Consider the following 19,258-nt stretch of genomic DNA (forward strand, 5'->3'; position numbering starts at 1 on the left):
TCAGCAAAGTTTCATCCATCACGAACTTGTGGTACAATTGTAGTGTGCACAGCAAGCATTTACCTTGTCTGCCAAGCATAATACAACAGCGAAAGGTGAAGGATGATACAGTTTGTGGCAGCTGGAATTGACATTTGACTGGCAGCACGTCACGGCCAGGGATTTGCTGCTATCATGACATGCACGCACGTAAGTCGATCCATCTGTTTCTCGTTGTTTTATTTTTTGTTTTTCGCTTGATTTCATATGTGGGAGAACCGTAGTATAACCGTGCAATTGTTATATCTTTGAGTGAGAAGCGTGGAGTGTATTTAGAAATTAGAAAAGCAAGTGATTAAATTAGGGGTTTTTGGGAAAATTGCTTACATATTGTACTTTAAGTCTCTCAGTGTCATTAATTATCACTCAAAACTCAATTAGACATTGTTATATTATGTTGCAAATTGAGTAGCAAGTTTAAAAATAAATATTTAACATATTTTCAGAAATGTTTCCTGAAACAATTCCAAAATTTCCTAAATAAAATTTCGTTAGCAACAAATGGTTTCCAACAGTCGAAATTTCGTAAATTCGTAAATGAGCCAGTCTCGATGAACGGGTTAGTTTAAAACACCCAGTCCAGTTTATTCCCACCGTCTAGCGTTCATCGCTTTGAACTTGTCGGGAAGTAGAATAATTGATTAAGTCATACCCCAAAACAACTCACCACCTCACTATGCTTGGCGGACGAAAATTATGATTTTATTTTTTAACAGTCGCCAACAGGAACTGGCTGCCGACAAAAGCCCTAACACCGGTCCCATCCGGTGTCGATGACTGGCGCAAAACAGTAACCCGGCAGAAATGTGCCGGCAGTCTGTGGGGCGAATTTCCAGTGATGGATACGATAAACGCTGAAAAGCAATATTGTGCTTTGTGAGAAGTTGCGTCTATCAGGCCAACCCTGGGAGGACCCAGTTACGAGGTTATTGCTGCTCCAAGTCAGAGGGCCCAAAGCGTCGCTTGTGCTTCACTTTCACCTCAATACGAAAGAGAAACGGAACCAAATGTGTGTTTTATACAGCGTGAGAAGCGAAAGCACAAAACACGAAAAAGAAAACCCAAGACCGGAAACTGAAATTCACCGGAATTGTTGAGTCACGCGGGGCTTCCCCTAGCGCGCTGTTGCTTATCGTTATCGTTGGATACTTCTGGCTAAGAGATACTGGACCAGTGGCAAAGGTAGCGGGACCGTTCGGTGGCGGGTGCAATTATGTACGGGGTGTGTATGGCGCGTGTATGTTTGTATAGAGATGGGTTTGTTCTTGGGAAAATTAATGGCCCGCGGGGAGAATCACTACACACATACACACGAAAGCATGCACGACCGTAACATACAAACGGCGCTTCACACGAGCCTAAGGATTTTCTGCCCGTTCACGCAGCAGTCAGGATTTGGAGCGGTTCCGGCGGGCGGAAGTGGAAGCCGAAGTTGAAATGAAAAATGTTTTACAGGAGCAATGTAACCGCAGGCCTTTTTTTACAACAATAATATAGAGAAAGAAACGAAAGAAACGGAAGCATGTTACATTTTGTGTGTGTGTGTGTGTGTTATGCTTTTCTTTCGTTTTTATTTGCGTTACGATTTGTACGAACATTGTCGGAATGTACATTTGTTTAATTTTGCGGATCATTCGGTGCCATTTTGAGTGGTTTTCTTGCTGTTGGTGGGCCGAGTAAATGTGAACGGGCTGGAAAAAAAGGGTGCCTTAACAATTGTACATTACCACCTGGGCTACCTGTGGAATGAACCTGTGCTGATAATATTGCTGAACCATTTTTTGAGCCTCGCGAAATTGAAAGCAAATCCGCTATTTGCGAATTAAAGTTTTCTGTTTCCTGGGATGCTTTAAGATAGAATTTAGTCTCTTGTTGGCTGGACTGTTAGCCAAAAAGCCCGAAATAAGTGTGTAGTTTATAAAAAATCACGAACACAGTTGCAAATTATGTAAATATTAAACATTATGTATGTTAAGTTAAGATTTTCGAAAGCCCTTGATCGTATGACAATTAAGGCGTCATATTTGAAATTTAAAAAAAGATGATCGAAAGCAGTGGAAAATATGATGCGGACAATAAAATTCAAGTGTATGTTTCAAACCAACTAGCTGGACAAGTTCAATGATCCAACTGTTTGGCCGAAAATGTCCGTCTTATAGGTTGGATCTGTTAGATTATTCATAACACTTGGCGATATAAGAGAATTACGTTTTAAATAATATTCAAAACTTTGGCCATCTTGAGTAAGTTAAAAAAGTAGACAATATTTAAGTTTGAAAGTACAACGAGGTCATGTCGATGTCATGTCAGCTGTGGAATGACTAAATAGACTTGCTGATACTACGTAGTAGGACAGTCAGTTCTCATTATAGAGGAACGATTCGGATGCGATTTGTTGCCCAATCATGCCGTATGAAGAGCAGCGCTACTGTCGCACCATCACCCGCCTCAAAACAGATTCAATAAAAAGCTAAATCCACACACAAACACATAAAATATGTTCCTTATTTTGAACCATTAAACGTACTAAATGGTACTTAGAAGTTATTGCTTATTTTCTTGCTGTCACTTGAAATGAATGTCACAAAATTTGCTTCACTTGATGTTGTGGGTCTTTTGGTCCTCTTTGTCACCTTATTCCCTAAATAAGCAGTCTCATCAATCACGGATCAACCCCCCTCAAAACGACAGGATGTATCCAATTAGCTGTTCCCGGTTTCTTACAAAACAGGAAAACCGTGGACTATTCATTCAATGCTAAGCCCTTTAGAAAGGATGTTGCCTTAATCCCTTCGCTGCGATTATCGCTTGGGTAATTTAAACAAAATTTCTTTGAACGCTATTTCCGCCCTATTGGAGTACCCATACAACACTGGTGGCTGTTTTTCGGGTGGCACGGTCGTTGCTTTCATCCTGTTCGGTTAATTATTTCAAAGCAACGCAGCTCGAAAGAGTGATGTGCGGATATCACTCAACTGGGTGAGAGTATTCAAGGGTTGAATTCTATGCACCTACCTCGTCATCGTAGTTGTCCGCTTCCGTCATTGCGATGCGGGAGGTTCCGATGCGTTTCGATGCTACGAGTTGCTTCTTTCGCTGGTAATAATGTCACACGCACTGGTACAACAAGACGGTTCGACGGATATCCCTGGAGCAACCGAACTCGGGCGCTTCCCACGAATCTCAGCAATGGCTGCAAGTGCTAGGAGATTTGGGATGCTTTTAATTTATAGCAATTCGGTATCGAGCTGCACGGCTGGAAGCGGGCCAAAAGCACGAACCCGGCCCCGCCTTGAACGCTTTTCCGGGTACGTCACGAACAGCACAGCACAACTTGCCCACTTGCTCACTTGTGGCAGCTATCGAAACACTCGAAAACACGTACACCAACACATCAAGACACTCCTCACAAAACACTCTCGCACAGCAGTGGCAACTTTTCCTTCACACAGCCACCAAAAAGCTCAAGCTTATCGTCACCGGGTTGGACCAGGCAGCGGTTTCAATTATAATTATCCATCAGGGCGTGACGATTTTTGCACTGCTTTTCTATAAATATGTACTCATTAGTACGTTGGTGCTCACCCTCACTCACACAGTTGCCGTGGCTGAGGTGAGGAAACCGTACAACACCGCTCGCCAGCACCGGGAAGCATCACTTTTCATCACTTTATTTTTCCGCGCGATTTACGCTCAACTTTTCACCGCTTTCCTTGCGGCGTTGGGGGCGTTGGTGCTGTTGGTGATTTTTCGCATTTTTTCGGTGATGTCTTTATCATTGGAAGTTGCTCAACCACAGCCACCGGTTGGCGGGATTCGGTTCGCTGGTTGTTGTACGAGAAAGGTATGAGAAAGAAGCAAATGAACTTGTTTATTTCGTGAGGGTTTGGTTTTGTTTTCTTTGCATGAGGGGGGAATAAGCTTTTGTGCATAAAAATTGTGACTTGAGTTAATCAGGGCGCAACAAAAGAAAGCTTGTCACATTTAAAATGTATAAAAAATTTATCGGAAAGGGACAAAAGGAAGACTCCTGGCACAATTTAATACGATTTTTTTTCTGAGAAACAGTCTAATAAAAGAATCTTTAAATACATTGTGTAATTTGTTTGCTGTTGCTTCTCCAGCTCGCCACACAATTAAGCGTTTTATTGGACTGCATTGACCACCCCATTGGGCTATACCGAACTGAAACACAATCGTTCCAGTTCAGTGTAGCATCGCACGAAGTAAACAAATCTTGTCTCATTTTGTAGCATCCCTGCTTCCTTCTTTAGCTCCTAACTTGATCGTAAGAGTACAAAAGATGGAAGAAAGAATACATTTCTCCTCGCCAACAAATGTCATTGCACAATCATTCGCTTCGTCGGTACGATTATGTGATACTGTGGCCTCACAGTAAGCGTGTAGTAACTGTGACCGAAGCTTTTACTTCTGGATGCAATTCAATTGCAATTGCATGTCGGATTGTCCTCTTTTCCGGACCGAGCGGACGACGGCGCTAGCTTTGCAGTTTTTCTTTGGTGATGTGATTTTACTCCGGTCAGTTTCTAAACCGACAAGAAGCGTAAATTCAGATTGTAACAAGTTTCTTGCTTTCTTCTCTACTAGTCTCCTCTTTTGTGGAGATGTTTAGGTTGTTTATGGTTCCGTGCACGTCCGGTGCTACTGTCGTTGGCAACGATTGGATCGGTTGTCGTTTACCTGGTCTTTCGACACCCATTCACAGCGGGCAAGTTCATTTTCTTGATGATTTCATTTTATTTACGTCTTGTGTTTTAGTACTTCATAAAAAAAAGTACGCTGATGAAATGGCCGCAACATCACTCTTCGCCAGGAATATCTGTCAATGAGAGAAGAATACATTGTTTGTGTTAGAACTGTTTGCATCGTTTTAATTACTTTTGCGTGGTTTTTTTATCATTCCACTGAAAAATCTTAAGGATTAAATACATTTAGGAGACATTTTAAAGGGCATCCTTCAGGAGTGAAAAGCAATTTTCTGTTTTTCTTCTCGTGTTTTTTGAGAGAGCGAGAAGTATCGTTTTTTCGCGAATACAAATAAAGCACTTGTAAAAAAAAGTTTAAATGGTAATTATATACATTATTAGGATTGAGTTTGAGAGACCAAAACACATGCACACACCGTCAAGATGATTTTTTTGCGTTTTGCATGAATTAGTGATTTAAAAAAATATCTTAAAAAATACCATTTGTATTTTGTGATTTGTTTGATTCTTTTGTGATTTATGACTTTGAATTGAAAATATTTTTACAACTCTTTTGTGATTCGAATCGCCGAGAGTTTTTACAACTCTTATGGGAGTCGAAATTCAACTTTTATGGGAGCCAACACCACCAGGGGTCGGCTCGGTGGTATAGGCGACAGCGGCGCTGGTCTTCAAACGGCAGGACCGGGGTTCAAATCCCATCCGGACCATCCCCCCGTAGTGAGGACTGACTAATCAACTACGTGGTATCGGCAGTCTATTAAGCCATTTCGATGGCCGGCATGGCCTTAGAGGTCGTTAAGCCATGAAGAAGAATGGGAGTCGATTTAAAATTAAATTCACTCTGAAGGAGTTGTTGGTCTCCACAGAGATTCAAATCGCAGTGAATTTTTGCAACTTTTTTTAGAGTCCTTATCATAACTCCCAAGGAGTTAATCAGAGATATTCGAATAATATTTATTTGTCATATTTGAATAATAAAAAAGTTTTAAAAACTATCTTCTATTAGAATCACACAACAGTAGTAAAAACTTTCTACAACTAAAATCTCTCTGGTGACTTTCAACACCTTCAGGTGGAGCTTAAATATAATAATTACTAAAAGAGTGGCTAAAATAATTAAATCCCACTAGGGAAGAAGTAAGAGTTAATTAATTATTGTGTTGCTCATCATCTTCTCAGACGCTACAAGCTCAAGAGATCTCGTATTTTTTTTTTTTTTTTGCTTTGCTTAACTTAGTTTAATTAGTGAAGATTTACACTTAGGCCTCTTACATCTTCATGTTGCTCAAACATTACAATGAAAATTAGAATCACAATTAGGGCTATACAAAAAATATATCAAAATCTTATTAGAGACGTTACGGCCTAGTAGGTCACGCTGGCCATCGGGTGGCTTACTAGACTTGCTGTTGTCGCGTAGTCGGATAATCAGTCCTCACTACGGTGGGCCGCACCAGATGGGATTTCAACTCCGGTACTGCCATGTGAAGACCGGTGTCATTGACGACTCCTCACCGAGCCGTTATAACATTTCATAACTAACATATTACACGATGCTGACATGAACATTTCAGAAATTCAAAGTTTTCCAAATAGAGCGATTAGCATTCTCAATGCAGTTCCAATCATTTCACATCACAGTCATCATCAAACAATGTGCCATTAAAGCAAAATCAATGCAGTTGTCCAGTGCACTAGGCATCGTGTGAGCATGCCCCTTCTCAACTGCACTTTTGCCCTGCTTCAGCAACTCTTCCCTAATCGTAAACAAGATTTTTGACCGTGTGTTCCCCCATTGACGTATACATATTCGGGAGCATATTTAATTAGCTGCCATGAAATGGCTTCGTTGGACCTGTTTTTCCCAGTGCACGCACACACACACACACATAAGCAGGCAGGATCATCGACGACAATCATCAGCATTTCCTCGTGCTCTTTTACGCTCACCACCGGTTCGGGTAAAACGATTTGAAGCAATATTGAATTTAAAACCAATTTAGCTACGTTTCCGGTCCAGTCCCTCGCTCTCGTGATCGCCTAACCTACAACGAAACCGGATGAAATATTCCAACCCCAAGTAGACTCCCTGTTGCATGATGCACAAAACAAATTGCACGCATTTGTCGTTCGTTGCTTCGAGTTAGGTTGTACCCCGAAAATCCATTATAACCGGCAGCCCTGTTCGGCATTTTGTACCGCCAACGTTCGGTTTATTCGTTTGCACAGTACGAGAGCATACGAATGGCTGGTTCGGACAGTACCGGACACCACATTCAATTAATCATGAGCAAACCAATTTTAAAAGCTTGAACAACATTGCCGGTATGAGCCGCAGTCAACAACATTAGACTAGCAGCAGCAGCAGCACCATCAGCACCAGCATATGGTAGTGATGTTTCTAAAAACACTTAGCATCCATCGCACATTCGTTAATAGTATTTTGGAATGCAAGGCATTAAAATTACTAGGAGGAAAGGAACGTCGTTAGGAAAATATTTGTATGCTGAAATATTGATGGAATGTTTGGAAGTTAGAGTGGAAAAGTGTTTTCGAAAACAGGTTTGAACTAAACCATAAGTTAATAATGTGCTGTTGGAATTGAAATGTTTGGCGGACCTATCAATCATTGCATTCATTTTAGACATTTTCATGTTTATGTTTTTATAGGAGATCGTTTTGAAAAATTCTTTATTTATATTTTGAAAAGCTTCTTACATCGTAGCAATTTTTTTGTAAAATCGTTGAAAGTCCTATACAATTAAAAATTCGTTCCAATTTCACCTGGGTACACCGTTACTTCGCTTCATCCACTAAGTAAAATATTTCTCTGTGATTGCTTCCCGTGCTTTACCTTGTATCGGTCGCGTGATTTTCAACAGCCAGGCGAAAAGCAAAGGAACGCTCCCCCTCAATAACTACACACAATTTATCGACATTCGTTTCGCATTACAGGGTGGCGGCTCGCTCAACGCGATGCCAAATCCGTGCCCTACCGAAGGCCAAGTGGCGCACACCCAAACGGCAATACAACGACCGTTTTCCATCATAAAAAGGCCAACTGGGTTCGCATGTCAATGCGTAAGGGGTGGCGTGCTTGTATAATATCGAAATAGAAGCCACAATAAAATCGAATACATTTCCTACTACCACCGTAATACCACGAACGGTAGCTTCCGGGAAGCGGCTACAGAGAACGCTTTCGAACCTAAGAAAGTTTGCCGAAACTCTCGTGTAATCCTTTGCTCGGTCGGTTTGTCTGTGTGTTCCGAGTGTTTCCACAGGGGTGGAAAGCAACAAAAAACGGTAACGGTGTCAATAAACCGCCCACTACTACACACCTCTTTACAAAAGAATCGCAAATGTACACGCGGCCGCAAGGAACGAAACGTTTCGTCCATGGCCATACCCAAGAATACAACCCGTCACAATTCCAGGATTGTGGAGGAACGGATCGTTCTGATGGGAAAAACTTAACGTTGCAGAAAAGCGAGGGAAAGTCTACGAGAAAACTTACGTACACGTCACTACACTCGCAGCACGATTCCGTCGGTCACCATATCCGGCAGACCATTTCGGTTTTGCTATAATAAAGTTTTGCCGTTTCTACACGCCACATGCACACACACACACACCGAGATCGGTCGTTCTTGGGATTTTTAAGCGGTAGAATGTATGTAACAACAACAACAAAAATCCCCGAAATCTACAAAAGTGAATAAATCGCTGATATACGTTTTAAGTCTCGGTTGTGCTCTAGCGTGTGACATCAGGGAAATACGTAAGCCTATTCCTCCGGAACCGTACGCGCGTATTACGAATGTACCAAAAGGCGACACAACTTCATAAAGCTGGTGAATATATTACCGCAAAGTAAGCTGTGCCTTCGAACCCATTTTCCCACAGCTCCAGAGTAAACCAGTGGAGTCTACATTTCTACAACGCAGTCTGGGTTTTATTTCTAGCGCGGAGAGCTTTCGTTTCCCCGCTGCTTTCCATTGACATGCGTGCGGATCGTTTGGAAGTGGTAAGTTCAATAAAAATCAGTGTCAGAGTGTGGAGGCCGCCGCCTTTGAATGATAGTGACAGCAAGTGTCACTCGCATCTATCGGCAAGGGGCGTGAATCAGAGCAGCGTTCAGAGCGACGTTACCCCGTCTCGGGAGCTTTTGGTGGAATGGTGGCAGTCAATATGCTGTCAGCCCGTTGCACAGGACAGGGCTGTTATGTAGACCGCTGGTGCGCTAGGAACCATTTCTAAGGGAAGCATTTGGACGATCCACACTAATGGGCAATAATGTCATTGGAATCGTGTTTTTTTTAATATAGTTTTTTTTTCTATTTTTAGAAAAACAAGAAAGGTTCGGTGGGCAGCTAGAATAAGAGCAGGAAACAAGGATATAAAACTGGATGTGATTTATAGCTTTTATTGATTTATGTGATCAAATTAAGGTCCTTGCCATTAAAGGTGAGAGTAAAAGTATCAATCCATATCTTAAAACTGATAAGAACTATTTGCAAGGACCAAATTTTACTAAAATAAGCATTTTAGATGGAACAATTTCATTCGTCTCAGTAACAAAAATTAAATAAGTGAAAAATCGTCTAAATTTCGAAATACATAAAATGCTCAGAATCAGGATCAGGATCGCCAGTGGTGAATGGATATTTATCAAATACTTTATAATAATATTAAAACAACCACAAAACTAAGTGACAATCTATTTTAAACGCTTAAAATGAATCTACTTTATTGCGAGGTGATCCTAGAAATGTTTCGAACATTGTTAGTTAATCTCGAGAATCCTATAACGTTACTGCCAGCAACGAAACAATCGTTAAATCGTCAGGGCAGCAGAATAATTATCGTTAATTCGTATGTGAAGCTTAACGTCACTATGTATGATCCTGCCAAATGAGGGCAATTCGTTAGCTACTCTGTAATGCGAACGCCGAGAATCCCTCTTCCGAAGGTTCAAAGACTCAATGAAGTCAGCTTATCTTGCAAGAAGGTTATTATTATAATTTCTAAGGATTAATTTAAAGAAAAGCCCAAGGTAATAATTTACTTTTCCTGTTCGGTTCCAAAACATGAATTGCATAATAATCCAGATATGTTATACAAACTGAAATCACTGTACTATAATTATGTTCTTATTTTATTATATGTAGAGTATGTAATTTGGATTGATTTTTTTATAGCTGTAGTCGTATAATTTTAAGTCTAATAACTAGTTTCCTACATTTTACTCCGCTATTACATTTCCTCATGTAATTTACTACAATATCGTGCAAAACTGGCTTGGCAAGCTCAATGCAAATTCCACAAGGAAAAGATAATGTGTCACTGAAGTCGCTAAACCTTCTCTCCGGAGTCGGAACTTTGTAAATCTTCTCGTCGCGCGATTAGGTCAACTTTTTCTAACCCACCTCAATCTGCAAACGAGTGTTGCTTTGAAAACATACTCCCTGCCAAAAAACAATCCTTGGTCTCGAATATTGCTCGACATGAAAACTGCCAGCGAACAGCGACCCGTGTAGTGTGTATATCCGTACCGACTTTTTCTGTCTTACGGGACGGTTTATGTGCGCTATCGAGAACGGCTACAAAAGGGCGGCAAATTGCATGTCAATTATTCACGAATGGGAAATGTACATTTTCACCTTTGGAGCATGGTAACGATACGCTTGGTGCGGGATTCACATCTTACCTTGGGTTTGGGGTGCATGCAAGTACGTGAAAATTCTACAGGGTGTTTCGTAGATGAACAAAAATTTGAAGAACTGTAACTAAATATACCAAATAACGATACAAAACGTGAAATAAAAGTTAAGATTGTTTCTACTGATCTTAAGGCGCAATAAAGCTCAAGTCTTCAGCTTAATATCAACAGTGCATAAGTAAGTTTTCGTCAGAAACCCCTGCTAACCCCTGCTCTTCTTGTGTTCCGCAGTGAGCGCCACAGGGCTACTCATTGTCTGTTCCTTTGTAAAAGAGAAAAACAATGTATACGATAGTTGATGGGCGTGTAGTATGTTTTATTACACCGAATGAGAAAACGGCTTTCCCGGCGAAAATCGAGTGTGAGGAACGATGCCTTTGGCAAAGAGAAAATTCATAAAACGACCTGTACTTGACCGTGGGAAAATCTGTATCGTAAGTTCGGCTGTACCGTGTTCATTACTAGAGTACTTCTACCGCCCGAAGGGCATTCGCTGGTCAGTAAGGAGTACACGCGTCCGCCACTTATTTCAGCCACAAATTGGAATAATTTGGATGTAATTGAAACAAATCTAATCTGTACTTCTAAAGGGGATAACGTTTCGTGCACGGGGTGGCCAGTTTTTTGTCTGTCCGCCGTTCGAGCCGGAAATTAAAGCCATAAATGGACGACGCCGCCGGAAGCGTGAAGCGTTTTCGGCAATGTGTTAGGTAAAAGCACATCAATACTGTCGACAAAAGGGCTACGGCTAGGTCAATATTGTCGGACGTGGTGTGTTGCCGTGCGCCTGTGAATTGCATAAATTTTCCTTTCTGTGGCACGTGGAACTGGGGCGGTTGTTAAGGAAAGCATAAATCCATTGCAGTATGCTGGTGAAACGAGCCGTTTGAATTTATCACCGTCTCACCGGCAGCCATAACTCATCCATTGGCACCCCGGTTACAACACGTCGGATGGACGGCGTTCTAAGGCAAATACGCTTACATTCAGGGGTGTTTGTGTGTGATTGCATACGGCGACGACAGTCGCTGACAAGACGGGGACGTGCGAGAAACACCACCGGTAGGCCATTCATTATGCCACAAACCGATCATCGTCCTTTCCAACGCAGATCCTCTTCAATCCGGAATGTCGCAGCAGTTGCATGTGCACATCCGGAACGCAATTGCTTACACAACGTGTCAATCTCTGTACGTGCGTGTGTGTGTGCGGGCTTTCTGTCTGTTCGTGGTGACACAAACTTCGAGGCGTACTGTAGTACATTCGAGGTCTCACCTCACAAGGAAACGAGGTATGCTCGTTGGAAATGAAAGCAAATTAGAAATAGTTCACTAACCATCACCATTTCCCGATCCTTTTTGCGCAACATACACATACAAATGCACAAACTTTCATGGGAAAAAACCACCGAGTGTCCCAGTTCTTTGCATTTGGTTCCGCGGATCCTTACGACACAAACACACACCACGTTGAACGAGTTAAGCCATAGTGTTACAGGCAGACAAGTCCTTTTCGCCACAATAACCTCTTCCGGGCCGGGGAAACCAAACATGGCTTTACCTCACCATCGGGAGGCACATCCTTTCTCCGAACCTGTTTCTTTTTTCCCACCTCTCATATCCCATCATGGGATCCATCCTTCTTGTTTTTCCAACCACCACCATTGTAGGATGTGGAAACACGTGATACTGAGATGATGGTTTAGTTGGATAGAGTGAATACTCTTATCATGGAGCAACACATTCTACGCCTCAAACCACGGCCGTGTATGACCCTCTCACGGCACAGCACACTCGGAAGCTAATTGGACAGAAGGTGGAAAACTTTCCCGTCCCATCTGGTCCCGTCTTCCTTCCCCCCCCCCCCCCCCCCCTTTACCAAACCACAACCTCACACAGCACGCATCTTTCGCTCGCATCGTTCACAGTCGGTCGGTGCAAGTGTTTGTACTCCTAACTTCGTACATCACTCGTCACTTTTACCCATTATTCATGTCCCGCTTGCTCCTTGTTTTCCCACAGTCTGTTTGGCTGGGAAGAAAATTGCACCGAGCAATTCACCTCCAATTGCCCCTCCCCCCCCTCCTGTTTTCCACTTCTTATAGTACTCGTGCTGGAGGAGTCTTTTATTTTTATTTAGGTCAGTTTTTTCTTTCGACTGCTTCTATCTCAACTGCGTCAGTCACTCCACAAGTCCTTATATGTTTTCCCACAACTCGCCAAGTTTGCGATGAACGGGTTTTGCAGTACTTGTAACAGCCCAACCGACCGGTCATCGATGCTCGTATCGATTTCACACACAGTTTTACTCACCCCAAAACGGGGTGTTGGCACACCTTCAAAACATGAAAGCAAGTCGTACTGGTCGCAAAAACTATCTTTTATGAAAAAAGATACGGGTGGCCATCGTCTTCTGCCGTGGGAAACGAAACAATTGCTCCCTTACTGCACTGCTCTCAGGAAAGGATGGCGGGGAAAATGAACCTCGTGGATAGTGCAGTGTGTGTGGCTTCTTCTTCCGCAATGCTGCACCATTATTGCGACAGCAGTGTCTGTGCAGTGTCTGTGCCTTTATGCGGCAATGCCTGGTGCAGGTATTGATTTCCAATTTTGAAATTTATGTCAAGCTAAACGACGAGCCCTTAACGATGTTAATGTTTTGCGGACGTTGTCCCGTTTGTGTACATATTGGATCATATGTGCTGCATTTGTCGCATGTTGGGCTAACAGGAAAATTGTCGGATGTTTTCTGTGCTTGAATGTTTTATTGGCTTTTTGCAGCACGCCTGTGTGCAGTATGCCGTGTGTGAATATGAAATTTAATGACTGCGGATTATGTGTGATAACAAGAATTTTGAATTCTAGCTCAAAATGATACAGATGTTTTTTATTTACATTGGTGAAAGATTAATTTTGAGAAGAATGTTTCCATTTTAATATTTTTTATTCGTTTTCAGGCAATTGTTGAAGCGTTTAGCATCATTTCTAAGCCTTCATTCTGTGATGATTTTAGTTAGTAATTTTTCACGCCCTCAAAAGGGCGACCATGCTTTTTTTTTGGGTTTCATGAATGGAAAGCTGTTGAATATTTATATAAACTTAAAGCCATATGCAATTGACATATTGAGCATAAAATTTAGAGGCTCTTTAGTGATTGTGTGACTCTAACCGTGCCTCAATTAAAGCTATTGGAGCAAGGCTATTGGACGAGAATTGTTTTGAAATAAAAAACCTATTGTATAGTCGGTAGCATTGCAAGTTACCTAGTACCATGGTTTGGTATCGAATCCCATCCAGATCATCCTCAGATACGGCATACTTAAAAATAATAATTTAGAAACAAGATAAATTAAACAAACATTATACCAAGACTCAACAGGCGAAGCTAAAAGGGCATGGAAATAAAGGGTTTTTTCATAGATTTAGTTCACAACAACATGAAACAAACTCATACACTCTCTTTCCATCTTTCCGTGCCCCTTTGGACTTTTTTTCCTTCTGGGCCCAGCACCGTACTATTGCGTTCCCTATCCTCAACGTGAGGTAATCTCTGCCCCAGTAGCAGCAGCAGCCTCCTCGATCATTATTGACATCGTAGCTGTTACCGTTGCTTGTCGTTCGCAGCCATCAGCGCAGGCCATCGACAATCGAATCTCGTCTCCTGACCTGAAGACTCGCATCTAGGTCTTCATCAGTTGTTCGTCGCGGGGTCGTCGCTAGAGAAGAAGATGGTGAAAGGGGCTGACCAGCTCTGCGATGCTCGCGAGCAATCGCTTGACTGTTGGCGTCTTGCCGCGTTCCGTCGATCATTTGTGGCCCGTCGGAATGCGTCACGATCAGGCATATAAGGTGCAGTCGGCAAACTTACTTGCGCTGCGAGCCTGACTCGTTCCTTGTCTCACCCATTCTTCAGCGCAGAAGTGATCCGCTGGACAGCATCACAAACTTGGCTCCATTTTTAAGCCAAAGAAGCAGAAAAGGATGATGTGGTAAGAATGTGTTTTCATCAAGAATTACTCTGCTCCCTTGGCTTTAGTCTATTAAAGAATAATATCTATGCTGATTTTTCTATAGTTCCTAATTTTTTTCCGTCGGACACATTGGCTCTTTAAAATGCTGTTCTTACATAAGACAGAACTTTGGTTAGTGCCACATAGAAAACTTCTTAAGCAATATTTTTATTCTTCGAAGTTTTTGTGTAATTACTCCCGAAACATCAAATATTTGCCAGTTCTGTCTTAGGCTGTTTTCTTAATCTGAAATTTCATTTCACTAGAACACACTGGGTGTATAGCTAATTATGTGTGTAACATGTTACCTAGCTGTTATTTAACCAGCGAGTCTCAACATGACTCTAGAAAACTCCCTCACTCGCTTCTCTAGGCTTCCTTGAGGACATGTTTGGCACACTGCTTGAAGCAAAGATTTGTTGCGCTGATTTTATGACATCCTCGCTAACAACACCTCTATTTATACAGCATTAAAACCATAGCTAATCATCTTCATTAGTATAAACGCTTCGAAATTTTGTGTCGATGTTTGCGCTTTCTAGATATTTGCTCGCTACCGATATCAACGCCGGTCCGGGAATCAGTTCGGCATACCGTTGCCGTTGCTTCCCAGTGGTGACATTTTTTCTCCTTCACATTAACCACCATGCTGATGCTCGGTCTGGAAAACGTCACCATAAAAAGCTTTACGATATTGTTATTGCCATCATTACCGACTGCTGGCACCCGATGGTGATGCATGAAGTATGATATAGGAAAGGCAAAACTGGTGTTTCTTTTTCCTGGAAAACAACACCCGCCAGCGGTATGTGCTGCAGAACGGTGGTAAGCTAGCAGCAATACAACGGAGCAATACCATGGTTTCAAGTCAATGGCATTTGGCAAAGGAAGGAGAAAAACAACAAACCGGAAGTGCCAAACCATGATCCTCCTTGAGAATTGGTTGACATGCCAGAATCCTGCGTAATCATTGTGAGTTCTTGGCTGGCCGAATGGCAAAAACCAGTTGGTCATCCGGAAGACAAAAAACAAAAATACTAAAGAACCGAAAACAAATGAAGCCAGAGCGTATTCGTAATGAGCTACACGGGCGCGTGGGGAACGCAACGGAACTGAAACCAGTTGAATGGCTACAGCCCGGATGCAGATTGAACGACGGTGGGAGTTTCGGTCGAAAAATACTTCCCGTCACCAGGGAGCGCTCGCAATTTATTAACTCTGGCCGGCCGGTTTCACATTTGACCAGCCCAGTTTAATGACCTCTTGACATTCCGCTCAACGGTAAGTTAGTGCGTTGGTACTCAATCGTCGTCCCATGGAGCGCTCATTAATGGGATCGTTCATATTCATGGCCGTCGGGCAGTGGGCATGATAGCTCAAAATTATGGCAACAAATGATCGGTGTAGGTAGCCGGTCCGGTTATAATGGAGGACGCAATGATGATTGCTGGTCGGCGGACGGATGTAATGGCGAAATTTTTACGGTACGTTCGATAAAACACTGAATGGAATGAGATTTTTACATGAGCGAATTTATCATTTGTCATTAAACTTCGGTCAAGAGTTATAATGATAGTGAAAGCGTTGTGTTCGATCATTAGTGTTGCTATAACAAAGCTTCAAACACTACCAAAAAAAATCAAAAGGTAAAAGCTCTGTTGGAATGTTTAAATGAAAGTGGTTTGAGGCCTTCATCAGAGAAGCATAAAGTCCAAGCTAAATTCTATAATAAATAGAAAGCTATCTTTAAATCGTACAAATTTCCAAAAAATGTACTTAATTTTATTGCATTCTCATGATGGAGACCCGCAATTTATCCGAATAATTCCAAAAAAGCCAAATATTCATTAAATACTAACTATGCCCTAAATATTTCAAAGCTAAACAATTCACAAGAAATATGATAATCTAGCTTATCCCTACACATATTTTCGACTTTGGTTCCTAATAAGCATAATTTCTACCCCCAACCGTACGATGGCGCCGGCATGAAGTGCGTACGTCGTGCACGGGGCCAAGCATTTGCAAAATAAATTACAAACTTACGCTTAGCGTTTCGGTTGGTAGGTACGGTTCATTGGTTCATCTCCCAGGAGCCTTTCAAGCGGATTGTTTGCTACAGCAGCACCGAACACCGAGAACGAGCAGCTAGCATTTCTGTTGGCATGAATTTATTACGATGCTCTGCTATGTGGATGAACATTCCACCAAAAACACAGCACAGAAGTGCAGAATTCTCGGTCAACGGTACAAGCGAAAGCGGCAATTGGCATTCGGACCGACCGGACCCGTTGCTTTCTTCGGTAGGAGGCATTTGAATGCCTATTTTTGTTTTCTAATCAACGAAGCCGTATTCTTCATTCATATTTGAAAATCCTCTCGAGTCGTTTGCAAAGTTATTCTATGCAGAATCATATACAGAAACGGATAGAAATGTTTCAGAAATTACATTGTTTTGCACAGATTATAAAGTTGTTTATTTCTGTGTTGAAAAGCGTAAGATAGATAGGTTGAAATTCCTATACCAATTTGAAGAACAAAGCCAGCTATTTAAATATTAAATATAACAGTTCACTAGAAAAGATATATGGCTCATCTATCTACTTTCATGAAATTCGATCAGGCCATTATTATTGAATAAAAATAATCAAACGTTAAATTAACTTCAGCACACAATTCAGAGACTTTTCCTGATATTTAGTTCATATCTTTAAAGCACTTTGTGTGCATAAAATTAATAAACAATCTGCTCCATTTTCCTGCTTGGACAGATCATTTTCTCCTTTTAGTTTTCTCATTTATCTTATTCCGTGATAAAGAGAGATTAAACAACATTTGTGGCCTCCCGCCACAAGGTAAGCGAAAAAATGTGTAAGGCATCATAACTTTTCCGACCACAACGAACGAACCTTGGGCCCAGTCAAGTTAAAACTTTTCCCGATGAATAGCAAGCTTTTCAAGTGGGAAGCAGCTTACTGTTTGATACTGCTTTATTCCATCCCGAACGGTCGGTAATTCATACCTGCCTTAATGTAGTTCCCTCGCACACAGCCACACACACACACACACACAAACTCAAACCAAAGGTATGTTTAACATAAGCTCTCGCTTTAATCTTTTCCCGGAAGCACGCGTACAAGGCGCGATAGTTGCCAATCTGTTAGAGCGCTTAGCTCGTTCCAGCTCTTTAAGACCGTACACGTGCGCTTTCGGTTGGCAATAAAAAGTCAATAAAAAAGCAATCTTTGCAGCAATTTACCTTCGGAATGCTTAAGGAACGTTGTTTAAAATGTAATAAAATTACTCAAAAACGTGATGGTTGTTTGGCTTCAAATACGTGCAGCGTGTGTCTGCAGAGAAAGTCAAGCGTGGCAAATAACAAATGATCAGCGTTTTTTTTTTCTTTTCGAGACACCTTAATCTATATACCCGAGTGTCATGAAGAACATGATAGGCAAGCAAAATGGCGGATGTCCACAGTTTATGCGTAATCCCATGCGAAGGTCACGTCGGACAGGAAAGAGATAGGGCGTACTCTGGAGATCCGTATTCGGTAGCAGAAAGTAGAAGTCCTTCCACCGGGAAAGCCCTATTTTCGGGCTGTAAAATTCCCTACGATGACATACACACGCACACCAGAGTGGCTATTTTCAATCTGTTCTCAGTGTTTTCATCGCTTACATCTCTTGAGCCCGGTTTTTTGTGACAGCAGCTGGACTTGGGATTTTCCGTTGTTTCATCCTCTAATCCTACAGCGAAAACCCTCAACATTTCCAGTGGCCAAGAAGATGCTGCATCCCGCACAAAGGGTAAGGATGGCTTACCCGAGCTTCCGAGCCTTGAACACGGTTTGGGAGGATAAAGGTTCTGACAAGAACCGTCATCCGCCAGAGACGACCCACTTGACGAGTGAAGTTTGTCCATCAAATTACACAAAAGAAGGTAGAAAGGAACATGAAGAACATGGCGCTTTTCTCCATCTCTAAGACTAGAAAATATTCGCATACAGACAAACACAAACACACACGCATGTGCCAATTGGTGAACTAGACAATTGTAGCAAGCTTGTCGGCCTTACTGATAGCTTTGCTGCAAGATCCTCCAATCAATAAAAACCATCTGCTCCGGTAACGCTGATGTTGATGAAAATCCAATAAAACTTTGGTGACAGAACGTCATAAAAAGTCAGTCATCCGTCAGCAAGCGTGTGTGTGGGTGCGTATTTGTTGCGACCACCGTAAGCGAGGATATGAAGCATGATAATTATTTGGGGATGACTTTATCTACGGACCTTTTGAGCGAGTTTTGTAAACCTTAACCTCCAAGGATCGGTGTGGCGTTCGCGGAGTTTTGAGACACTCACCAAAGACGTCATTTAATGTTCAATCACTGGGATTCGTGGTGGGATGAGTCAGCAGGGCACTATCGAGTCAGTTCATCACCCGAACGCAAGTCAACCGCAAACCGGGCAAAAAGGTGTTGACTAGCGTTTCGGAAAACTTTTGTACCCTTTTTCGGCGGGGCAAGTTGTTTTGTGGATGGGGCACTCAACTCGCAAACGATTTCGATGGTGGACGAAGCTGATCGGTTTTTCAAACACCGCTGAAACTACCATCTCATCGTTATCGGATCGAACCATCGATGGTGGTTGGACTTGAATGGACGAAAGGATAGTTTTACGATTTAGCGGGCTCGAGAGCTTAAGTGGGCTTAGCTTGTTTGAGTTTTCAACAGGAATAGTTTTTCTTCTACAACACG

The 19,258-nt window shown here is 42.1% G+C and overlaps 3 protein-coding genes across 4 annotated transcripts in view; 2 read left to right on the forward strand and 1 right to left on the reverse strand.

Moving 5' to 3' along the window:
• The window catches only part of LOC126564080 (venom dipeptidyl peptidase 4), a 75,475-nt gene extending 72,361 nt beyond the window's left edge, over positions 1-3,114 (reverse strand). Inside the window, exon 1 of the mRNA XM_050220997.1 lies at positions 3,055-3,114. Coding sequence (XP_050076954.1) covers positions 3,055-3,084 — 30 coding nt within the window. The 5' untranslated portion in view covers positions 3,085-3,114. The remainder of the gene's footprint in view (positions 1-3,054) is intronic.
• Positions 1-19,258, forward strand: part of LOC126565236 (protein SCO1 homolog, mitochondrial) — a 379,954-nt gene that overhangs the window by 252,057 nt on the left and 108,639 nt on the right. The window lies entirely within an intron of this gene.
• LOC126565134 (elongation of very long chain fatty acids protein AAEL008004-like) overlaps positions 1-19,258 on the forward strand; it is a 588,598-nt gene that overhangs the window by 105,926 nt on the left and 463,414 nt on the right. The window contains exon 1 of one of the 2 annotated variants that reach the window (XM_050222279.1): positions 13,033-13,044. The exons of the other annotated variant lie outside the window; for it this stretch is intronic. The gene's annotated coding sequence lies outside the window, so the exon portion shown is untranslated. Of the gene's footprint in view, positions 1-13,032; positions 13,045-19,258 lie in introns of those variants that run through there. 2 annotated transcript variants of the gene reach the window in all.

The sequence above is a fragment of the Anopheles maculipalpis genome, chromosome 3RL (genome assembly GCF_943734695.1).
Source record: "Anopheles maculipalpis chromosome 3RL, idAnoMacuDA_375_x, whole genome shotgun sequence".
NCBI lineage: Eukaryota > Metazoa > Arthropoda > Insecta > Diptera > Culicidae > Anopheles > Anopheles maculipalpis.